At 34.8% G+C, this 12,228-nt stretch overlaps 1 protein-coding gene across 1 annotated transcript in view; it reads right to left on the reverse strand.

Moving 5' to 3' along the window:
* The window catches only part of ALMS1 (ALMS1 centrosome and basal body associated protein), a 227,579-nt gene that overhangs the window by 187,404 nt on the left and 27,947 nt on the right, over positions 1-12,228 (reverse strand). The window contains exons 3-6 of the mRNA XM_065890809.1: positions 7,555-7,750; positions 4,046-4,163; positions 2,439-2,914; positions 775-887 (exon numbers count right to left, since the gene is read on the reverse strand). Coding sequence (XP_065746881.1) covers positions 775-887; positions 2,439-2,914; positions 4,046-4,163; positions 7,555-7,750 — 903 coding nt within the window. The remainder of the gene's footprint in view (positions 1-774; positions 888-2,438; positions 2,915-4,045; positions 4,164-7,554; positions 7,751-12,228) is intronic.

Here is a 12,228-nt window from a genome sequence, read left to right on the forward strand (position 1 = left end):
ATCCAAGAATCCAGGTAAATGAAGCCTTGTATATAGAAGAAAATTGTGACTTCAAGATACCTCTGAAGTTAAAATCTTTCAGGGGTTTCTAAACAAATACTTGAATATGTCAGGGCCTATATACCAAGGCCTGTACATTGAAGGCCAGAGGGGGAAAAAAGCACAACTGAATATCTCCATGAATGAGTCTAATCTTAACACCATTCCAAAGGTTCTTGCTGGCACAATTTGGAAGAGTTAAGATGCCTCAAGATGAAAGGCCTGCAAGCTCCAAAGGATGGCCTTTTCCAAAACACCACAGAAGTCACTAAATCTCATGGTCTACAAAGCACAAATATTTCTTTTACGCCAACCTCTAACAAATTAATGCAGCATATTCCTGGATATCAGATGAAAACCAGATTACACATCACAATTTGGTATTAGAGGATATAAATGGCCCTATACTTTCATCCCCATTTTTCAACTAAAGTATTTCTTTCCCTACCGCATAAGAAATGTCAAACAGAAAAACTTACAGGCTCTTCAAAACTGCTCTCTTCCTTAGATGGTAGCTGTACAGTAGACTGCCAGTGCAGGGAGCTGTCACAAATCTCTAGATCATCAAGCAAATTTTCTAAACCTGCTAGCTTAATGCACTCACCAGTCAAGTCACCTTGGTCACATATCTGGGAAACAGTAAAGAGTAGAAGTAAAAACAAATAACAATACCATTTTCTGAAACAATACTGGAAAAGACCATGTCTCTCCCCAACAATCATTTTATTGTCTCACCTCTCTTTGTAGTTCAACAACTCTTTTCCTGCATACATCATTTTCATCTAGGCTACAGCATTCAGTATCATCCAGAGTACAGATGTCAGATTCAGCCTTCCCCTGCAGGCCCTCTACAAAATAGGAGTCATTTTGCGTAATTGTATAGACAGTAAAACTGGACTTGGCTCCCACAGGCCGAGGAATTTCACCTTGGTCTATATCAGCTTTCAGCAATGTCTCTTGGCCAACTGCAATTAATGATGCATCACTGATCACTGGCAAAGCACCTTGTGACTTTGCATTACATGCCACCAAGTTTGCTGAAAAGCTGCTCCCTACAGCTGCAGATGGATCTTCAATGACGTTACTAGAGTTTCCATTCTTACCCAAAATACAGTTTGAGGAATCTGCAACTTCTTCAAAGGTGTGCTGCTTTAAATCTTGTAAAACCAAAGAATCTGAAGTCCATACTTTCATTGGATAAATAATGTTTGAAGATCCTAACTTCTCTGCAAGGTCAAGAGCAGAAACAGACTTTATCTTCCCAATGGGAAGAAATGGTTCACTGTCTGTATCATACTGAAATAAAGCTGACTGTGTCTTGCCAAGACCAACAGCCTGTCTGAGAGATTTTTCACTTAAAGAAGATGACGACTTAAGCTCTGGACTAAGAGAAAGTGGCTTAATGAATATTTCCTGAGGAGCACTGGGGAGTGATTTTATATTAGGATGCCAGTACAGGGAGCTATCACCATCATCTTTTTTATACAACAATGGTTTTGAAGCTGCTGATTCAAACACCCCAGGAGTAGATTGATAGCGTGGGTGATTAAGTTTATCAAAGAAAAAGTTTTCATCATAATTTAATAGGGAAAGATCTGGATTTTTTGGTTCATTTTCTTGGCTGTCATTTGTTAAAGATTTATTGATGTCAGTTTGGATTTCATTTACTGTACTCTCTTTCTCAGAAGGTTCAATAGAGGCAATAACTGCCTGAAAGGCTACATTTTCAGTAGCATCAACATTTTTCCCACCAAAAGCAGAAGGTGGCTTTTGGTTTCTTTCTTCTTGAAAACACAGCTGTTCTGATGTCTCATCTGAGTTGGATTTAATAGTCTGAAGAGGACCACCAAAAACCTCCATCTTAGAGGTATCATGCCCCGTGGAGAGTATATGTGCTTCTGACACTTCTACAGAATTATCAGTAACTACAACATTCTCAATATATTGTATTTCTGAAGATCTGGGATGCACCTCTGAAAATACTAAAGTATTTCTATTCTCCTTTAGTTCAAAACATTGAGATAATTCTTTCCCCAGATCTTCTTCAATTCCTTTATAACCCTCCAAAGAATCCATCTTTTGTTTCATCTCATTCTCAGCAGGAGCCCTTAAATAAACACTCTCAAAATAATGACTATCAGCTGTCAAGGGAACCTCTCTTCCTCCTCTTTCCAACAAACAATGCAAAAAATGTGGCATTTTACTATAAAAGCGAGGAGCAACTTCATGTGGAAAAGAAACACAGTCCTTACTGATTAGACATATTTCTGGATGGTGTGAAGCTCCCTGTTTGCTCCATGGCATATCTGAAAAAGAGGCACTAAAATTGTCACTTTCCTTATGAATTTTATTTTTATCAATTGTGTCAGATGAATCTGAATAAGAATCACGGTCCTTACTGGTTAAATATTTTTCTAACTGTTGTAAAGCTTCCTGTTTCCCATATTGCACATATGAACAAGAAGCATCAAAACTGTCACTTCCTTTAGGAGTTATGTATTCATCACTTGTATCAGATGCAGTTGAAAAAGAAACTTGATCTTTATCAGCTAAATTGGTTTCTGGCTCCTGTATAACTTCTTGTGTCTTCCATGACATATATGAATAAAGAGCATCATAACTATCAGAGTCTTTGGGGGTTTTCAGATCCTCAAGTGTATCACGTGAAACAATCTCTTCTTTAGTCCCTTGTTCAAGAGTTAATAAAGAGCGCTGAGAGTCAATAGCTGTACTACCTATAAGTGGGTGCTGAGATACACTAAAGCAACTGTTAACTAAGTTTGAAGCTACTTCTGAGGCTGCCTGGAATAAAGCTTCACTAACTTCCGATGGTCGAGAAAACCATTCAGTGTCTTCAGACTTACCAGGAATTCCCCTGAAAATATACAGTTAAAAATAAATAAATAACACATTAAAAACATTTATATTTTAAAATACTAACATGAAAAAATACAAAACTGATATGTCACTGAAACCGAGGTTATTTGAAAATATATTGAAAAACAAAGTCCTAATTTCAAATTCCTTTAGGGTGGCTAATGATTGAACAAAGCAAATTTTTTTAAAACATGAGGTGAACTACCATCCTATGACCCTGATATTTTCTCAGGCTTCCCTCAAAACAACATTGCCCCAAAAAGTGATTCTTTAAATGAAAATATCAAACTTTACTATTTAAAATGTGTAGTTTATCACCTACCATAATTTAATATTCATTTAACCTGCATTAATTCTTCTACTACTCATTTATTATGCTCTTGAAAACCAATTAAGTGAGCTACTCCCCAAACAAAACAGTAACCCAATCATTGGTTGACTATTGTGAACACTTTTCACAAAAGTAATTTTAAAGTAATACATAGCACAGGGCAGAGGTTTTTACTCTGTAAACATTTATACTTTTTAATTTAAGGCTTCTTTTTTATTTCTAAAAGAAGAAAACATATTCTTGGATAATTCCAAATATGCTTTGGAGAATTCCAGACTTGTCTCTCATTATGACTAAAGGGCATTAATTTGGAGTAACTGTTAATTTCGATGTGTTTATTAGAAAAATCGTGTTAGTTCATATTCGCACCTCCTACAAAGGAGAGATAGCTAGATTCATTCAATATTGGCTGACAAAAATGACAGTGCCAAACAAGCTAGTGACCATGAAATGAATGCTTTTTACAGAATGGGTGTGGGCTGATGAGCAGCAAAAGGGAAGATTTAGAAGGAAGAAAATTAGTGTGCCTTCTAAATTAAAATATGCCTAATATACTAGAATACATTAGAAATTATTTTTAAAGAAACTGAAGTCCCCTGGCTCATTTTTACACATATTACTATGCCAAATCAACATGTATCATGCCTTAATTTAGGGCCTTGTTATCTTCAGAGTGTGTACTGAGAATATCTAGCTCCCAACCCAAAGTCTCACCTGAAGTCATTAATATTAGTAACAACTTAGAAGAAAAGAAAGAGTAGAAAGGTTACATGCAAAAAGAAAAATAAATCATCCTACCTCACAGGAGCAAAATCTAGTTCACTTTGGTGAAACAAGGAATCAGGCCCAAACTCTTGATCTTTTGTCAAACATGTCAGCAAAGGCAAATCAGGAGAAGCGAAATTGTCTTGTATGACTGCAAAGTTTCAAATATAAAGATGTTGGGAATGCTGAAAATTAATTGTTTAGCTTATATAGTATTTTAAAGAACCTAAATATGATGCCATCTGGAAGTTTCTACAAGCATTAGTATGATAATATAACAGCAGCAGCAGCAAATATCATTTATTAATAGCCTGACAAGATCCAGGCACTTAACATACAATATTTTATTTAATCCTCATAACAACCTTGAAGTATAGGTATTTTTATACCCATCTTATAGATGAGGAAACATGATCATAAATCTTAAAAATACTAAGTAATTTGTCCACATTCAAATAGATTAAGTACCAGAGTGCAATCTGAATCTAAACACTCTACTTTTTAGCAAGTGCTCCTAACCATTATGAGTGTTTCTTCCTATCTTACTTCAAAGTGTGGTCCACAGACTCCCAGGCATCCCTAAGACACTCTCAGAAGATGCCTGGGGTCAAAATTATATTCAAAGTAATATTAACATATCATGTGCCTTATTCACTCTCACTCTCTCATAAGGATACACTGGAATTTTCCAGAAGCTACATTACCTATGATAAAGCAACATCCTGAATGCAGAAGCAGATTATCAGAACCCACCTGTCTTCTATTAAGTCAGACATTACAGTTTTTTCTTTTTTAAGTAAAACAACGCTAGTCTTCTAAACATTTTTGGTTTGGAAAATAGTTATTTTTCTTAAAAACTAGATAACTTATGTTAACATACAATGGAGTTGTTACTTTTTAATGAGTTGATAAATATTTTTTAAATTTCTCAGTTTTAATAATTTCTAATATGGGAAAATATCAATAATCCACATCAACAAAAGTTCTCAGTAACTTTAAAGTGTGTCAAGGAAATTCTGTGAACAAGAAGTTTGAGAACTGCTAATATAAAGGAAAAAAAGTTCTTCTGAATTCCTGAATGCCACCTTAAATAAGGTTTATTATAATGTCCTTAAATATGTACAACTAGGTATAAACTCCTTATTCCTTATAGTATTTCTACAACTATAAAACAAAAAATTAAATATTAATAGAAACAAAACTATAAAACCAACAGCATTCTATTTCATATTAATTTAAATAGATTGGTGATGTTTTGCTAAAACTGAATTGTTCTTTCAATATGAAGGCAATACTGTTGCTACAGTATACTTTCTTGATTTCAGAATGCCTATAATAATACTGCATACCTTCCCTATCATAACTGTCACACTCTTGTTTTAATCTTTGGTCTGTCTGCTTCCCACCTAGATTATCAACTCCGTGTCTGCATTATTCACAGCTGTACCCTCAGTGCCTAGCAAAGTACCAGCTACATTTAGTAGGCACTCAAAATACAATTATTTATTTACTGAATGGATTAATTAAAAATAAGAAACTGAAAGATAACGATAACCTTTACCACCAAGGACTAATCGGTATGGTTCCTCTTTGGCTACAGACTCAGTCTTAAACCTTCATAACGGAAATCTTTACCCCTCTAAGAATCATGAAGATTTTTTAACAAAGACCCCACATTTCCTCACATTTTGGCAATTACTGATGGCCTGGATCACTCTTTTTTGAGATACCTAACTGTTCTGGCACCAGTCATCATCATGACATTTGCCATTGGTGAGGTACACCCTACAATGACTGGATTCAAGCATAACAAAAAAGCAATGATGAAATTTCCTCTGGCCATCAGATCCTGGGATCTAATAATTAAAATGTTCTACTTTATCTATAGTAAATGAGAAGCTGGAGTTATAAAACTTTACATTAGAAAATACGTTAGAAGCCATGTAGCACAATCTCCAACCCAATGCTGAAACTATCCTATTAGAGAACTTTGCTTGACATTTTGCTATGACATAATGCTCATTTTTGTTATACAGCCTTTCCAGTATTAAATGGCTCTATTAGAAAGTTCTTTCTTGTATCAAGTTGAAAACAGCCTCCCTATAAGCTACGTAGTCTCATTTTAACCTCTAGAATAGGAATCAGCAAACATTTTCTATAAAAGGTCAGCTAGTACATATTTTATGCTTTGTTGATCACACATGGTATCTCTATCCTATATACTTTTTTGTTTTTACAATCCTTTAAAAATGCTAAAACCTTTTCTAGCTCACAAAATCAGGTCTTAGACTATGGCTAGTAGTTTGCAGACTCCTGCTCTAAACCACTATCCAACTCATCCCATGGTACTATTATTTTCCTTTTACTGTATTGTCTTCCCAAAAGAAGAAGTAGCTTTCATCTATATATCCCTAGCATCCAACACACAGTAGGCACTTAGATATTTGTTAAATAAATGAATAAATGAAAAATACATTGCTTCCTCTTTAGCATGACAGCCCTTCAAATACCTGATCATAGCAAAGTCTTCCCTTTCATCTACTATCATAGTAATCTCCTCCCACAAGGGAACTCTAATGTTAACATCTTTCTTAAAATATAAAACTAAAATTGACTTTGATGATCTACATCACTGAATATACTGGCACTAGTATTTTTACTTGGATAGTATTTGCTTGTATTTGAAAGGAACTTGTTGAATTAATTCCTAACTCTTGCTCCTCTACAAAACTCTGATAAGACAACTCCATGGTTGAATCCCACTCCCTTGACAAAAGTTAATTGTAAAATATGTGGTTGTGGCATTTTCTTCAATTTTTGAAAATAAAAATCTGAAGAAAACGGAAGGAAAAACCAAAGAATATTTGTCTGATATGATTTAGGAATGAAAAAACTGAAATTACCATATTGGCTAAGCATTCTTATATATGTGCAAAAATCCAAAGTAGTGATAATACAATTCTACCTCCTACCTTGATGATTTGAAAAGTACTTAAAGTTCATCTTTTGTAAAGAGCTAATAAATCAGTTCCACATTATACAGAGGAAAGCAGGAAGCTCTACCTCAGACAAGTCATTTAACCTCTTTATCTCAATGTCTGGGTCTGAAAACTTAGGATAATAATATATGTCTTACCTAATTTTAAGAATCTAATGAGCTTAAGCATGAACATTTGTTTTTTGTTTGTTTTTTATATATCATGGAGCCTACACTGCTGAGAGTAGTCAAAGGATAAATATATGGTTTACCCCAAGAAAAGCTCCACAAATTCAGGACTAAGGAGGCATACCCACTAGAGGAAGTTACCACCTTTTTCCCTTCTGAGAGCAACAGGGGGAGATAAAATGAGGAGCAACTGCACATTTAAATATAAATAGGCCAGCTGGCCGGTGTGGAAAACGAGAAATAAGCTACTACCTTTGAGTACAGTTCTACAGAGCTCCTCAGCTCAAGAAAGGATTTAGACGCAAGATTTGCACTCCCCCATAAGTATTTTACAAATGTGAGGTATTACTACTAGTTAAAAATAAAGAGGCATTACCTAGCAATGGAGAACATAAGAGATCGCTGTTCGACTCCTTTACTTGATTATTTGATTGGGTCAATATACCTTCCTCCAGAGAGGGGAAGTCTGTCACTTCAGTCCCTTTCTCTCTCACATTAAACCTGGTCTGGGTTGTATCCAAGGTGTGGGAAGAGTCCATTTCTTGAGGAAGATAATGCCAAGATTCTGTTCTCTAAAACAATAATTTTGAAGGAAAATATGCTAAATCATTAACTGAGTTACCATACATATTAACATTTAGATTAAAACGTCCATTCACGTAGGATACAGCTTCCTATTTCACAACATTCTCATCAAAATTTGTAAAAAGTAAAGCTGTTCTGTGTTTTTCACAATATTAATAACATTTTTGATCTTTTCCCATTATTACCCATCTTTCAACATGTTGAATCACTGGCATTTCTGCTATTCTTTAATAGTTACTTCTCATCATTAAAACAATAAATTTGGTTCTTCATGATGAAACCTTACAATGTGATAATAATAAAACTGAAAAAAAGATTCCAAACCTAAAGCTACGATATTCTCTACATGTGACCACTTTACTGAATTCTTACTTGCTATACTAGTTTCTAGCGGACTTCTCAGTGCAAAACATCATATGGTTCATGTGTAGTGAGTGGTTCACTTGTCTGTTTCAAATATTTACTCTTATATTAGCAGCATGATTCAGAAAAATGTTTCTCAAAGTATCTATAGGAAGGATCAATTTTTCCTACTTCCAATTCATTATAGACTGACATTTTATTAAAATATTAATAAAAATTAACAGGTAACAAGTAAAAAAAATAATAAACTAATTTTAAAAACTAGTAAAAATAACTAGGAAATTGAAAAGATATATAAGCCCAAAATACAAAACACAAGTCTAAGTATCTGATTTCTAGTTCTAAAAAACATCAAATTGCTATAAAAGTTTCTAAACACTTCTTTTTTTTTTTTTTTTTGCGATACGCGGGCCTCTCACTGTTGTGGCCTCTCCCGTTGCGGAGCTCAGGCTCCGGACGCACAGGCTCAGCGGCCATGGCTCACGGGCCCAGCCGCTCTGCGGCATGTGGGATCTTCCCGGACCGGGGCACGAACCCGTGTCCCCTGCATCGGTAGGCGGACTCTCAACCACTGCGCCACCAGGGAAGCCTCTAAACACTTCTTAATTCTTGTACTTATCTCTTGACAGTAACAAGCAATTCATGGCCTGGCACCAATCCACAGACCACACTAGGTAGCAATGTTGAAATAAAGTTGAATTAAATACTAACAGTAAGCAGTTTTTAAACACATTTTCTTTTTAAATTTGGTATTAGTTAATAATTAAGAATATTCGTCCTGGGCTTCCCTGGTGGCGCAGTGGTTGAGAGTCTGCCTGCCGATACAGGGAACACGGGTTCGTGCCCTGGTCTGGGAGGATGCCACATGCCGCGGAGCGGCTGGGCCCGTGAGCCGTGGCCGCTGAGCCTGCGCAAATGGAGCGTGTGCAACGGGAGAGGCCACAACAGTGAAAGGGGCCTGCGTACCACACACACACACACAAAAGAATATTCGTCCTATCATGCTATTATTCTTTTATTTTCATTTTAAATTAATTTTATTAGGAATGAGCACTAAATTTGATCAAACTACATTATAGCATCTTTTTTTCCCCAATTACATCTGTTAAAATACAGCAATACATTTCTTCATATTGCAACAACTTCACATTTCTTACTTGGTAGTAGTAGATTAGACCTTAATCATATTTGCTAGCACAGTCTTTTACATTTTCACTCATAAGATTAATCAGTATTTTAGAATGCTTCTTTTGTTTTCTAACCTTGTTCTATATTTTTTTAATATAAGGAAATTTGATTTTCCTTAAAAATATAAAAGATTTCATCAGTGAATCCATTAGATCCAGAAACCTTTTTGATAGCTGGTACTATTATAACATTCTTGATTTCTTCCTAGTTCTAATCCAACTCTATAAGCTTTGATAGGTTTGTATTAAGTCTATTTCATTAAGGTGTTTTTCTTTTTCTTGACTGGATTTGCTAGGAATATATATATTTTGTCTTGAATTTAACAATTCTATTTTCTAACTTAATTATTTGTTTTTCTCTTTGCCATGTTTCTTCTACTTGCAGTTTTTCATTATTTATGTAAAATTTTTTGTTAAATAATGAATTCATTTGATTTACATTTATTTAAATAAAAAGATGAGACATTATATTGATGGCAATCAACATGCTTAGATATATAATGTACTGATTTTCATTATTTTGTAGTCTATTACTCTCCTTCCTTAACCAACTCAATTTTTTTTAAGAGAATATATATTGTTTTCATTCCCAAATGACCCACCCATAAAAATATGTTGTACTACAATTTAGAAAGATTTCACAATTTCAACAAGACTTTTTTCTTTAAAGGATTATTTCCAGTATTTAAAATTCACCAACCAAATGCTCTTACAGTAAGTTAAAAAAAAAAAAAAGATACACAACTATCCACTACCTAATATCAGTTATATAGATAGATATAGAGAAAAATATTGGAGTGAATATTCTAAAATATTAACACTACTCATCTATGGCTTATGGAATTATAGACCTTTCACATTCCAAAATATACCAATCCCATCTGTGTCAGATAAATCAGTCAAATCCTTAACATCGAACATTATTACTGGAAACATGCTTTTTACATTTTTAATACTTGAAAATAAAAGGAATACGAGAATGATTATTTTAATTTTTTTCTTTTGAGAGCACTCTATTCAATAGGGGATAGTGGGCCAAATGAACAGGTTTTAAAGCAAGGGAATTCCAGTCATCTTGTGACTCTCATTATAGCAAAATCTCGGGTCCCCAACTCATATCTTAGCCCCTTTGACCGGGGTTTGAGCCTCATCCCATAGTTTATTCCTCACTACTGATGAGAGACATATCCATGTGTTCTCCTGCCCATCCTTTGACCTCCACAGATCACTTACTTAACTCTAGCTCCTCAACTGCAATAATTCTGTAACCTTCTGAAGACAACTAACCTGTCACATTTACACTTTTCATAATTCCTTTCTTACCTGTATTTCCCTCTTTACCACTCAGAGTTCATAATCATCCTTATAATCACTACCTTGCAAACATCTCTTCTTTCTTACCCTTCTCCCCGACTATCCTATTTGCCTGGCAAAAGCTCAGTTCTGGTTGAACCTTCTGCTTGTCTTAATCCAAGCAGTAGCACACTGCTGAAGAAAGCACACACCTACACTGGTTTTCCTTTAGACTAATGACATTAAACCTCAAGGGCACTCAGCCTTGCCTGGAAATTCTACTCTATTTTCCGGGTAAGTTGATTGGCTAAAATGATTACTTTATACTTTCTCTCCTCAGAACTACTGAACCCTCCTTCCTCATTTTTCAACTGATGACCTCATTTCCTACTTTAGTAAGTGAAGAACAGGAGGTGGACCTTCCTTATCTTCCTAGCACAAGATCTACAACCCCATTACCTAACCCAGTTTTCATCTTGTGATTTAAAAAAAGTCTTACTATCTATCAAAGACCTTCCCATCTCATTCCATTTTTTTTCAATGATTTCTTTCCTATATGTGATTCTCCCATTTTCCTTCATGCATTTTCCCTTTCTACTGAATCATTCCTCTCTCCATGTAAACATGCTCTTATAATTTCCCCTCATAAAGTAAAATTTTAAAAAATCTGTTGACCATTCTTTTCTTTCTGCTTATTTTGCTGCTATGATTCTGAGTGTTATACCTTTTTAACCAATATAAAAAGGGCCTCAAATCTCTAAATATTTTTTGACAGATGTGAAGAGGGATGACAAATAAACAACAGAATAAATACAAACAAATTTTGAGGGAGAAGTAAAGGTTGGAGATACAAACTTGGGATTTTTAAGTACACAGGCATATTTAAAGCCCTAGATCTAGACAAGAACCAAAACATTCCAACATTTCAAACAGAAGTTAAAAACTCAAATGTGTTTTTACAGGGAGGTAAAAGAAATGAGGTACAAGGAGGTAAAAGAAATGAGTAAACCTGCCTGATATTAGAGAGTAACGGGACCTGTGGCCAACTATGCACTGCATGCACACTTTAAAGTATTCTGTTTAAAAATTTTTAAAACACTGTGCCCCCCCAATTTTTTTTCTGCAAACCACATTTGAGCCATATGCAGGTCCACAGCTTGCAACCTCTGATTTTAAGGTTTAACAGGGGATGAGAAAGAATAGCCAGAGGAGTAGAAAGAAAACCAGGAGAAGCCGAGAAAGGAAATAATTTTAAGAAGTTAAGCATTGGTTAAGAATATGAAATGCTATTTATTGCATCTAAGATGAGGACAGAAAAGTGCTTACTGTATTCAGCTACACAAATTTGTTGGTGACACTTGCTTTCACAGAAGTGAGGACAGAACACAAGAAGATCAAGTAGAAGAATAAGTAGATCCCAGCCAGTAGATAAGGCATATATATCAAAAAGGAAAAAGGAAAAAAAAATACAATGGATATGATTGTCTATACATTAAAAAGTCCTAAAGAATCTACAAAAGAACTATACTAGAACTAGTAAATGAGATTAGCAAGGTCATAGGATACAAGGTCAATATTGAAAGTCAATTATATTCCTATATAATTGTGATGAACAGTAGGAA

This window comes from Phocoena phocoena, chromosome 14, assembly GCF_963924675.1.
Source record: "Phocoena phocoena chromosome 14, mPhoPho1.1, whole genome shotgun sequence".
Classification (NCBI taxonomy): domain Eukaryota; kingdom Metazoa; phylum Chordata; class Mammalia; order Artiodactyla; family Phocoenidae; genus Phocoena; species Phocoena phocoena.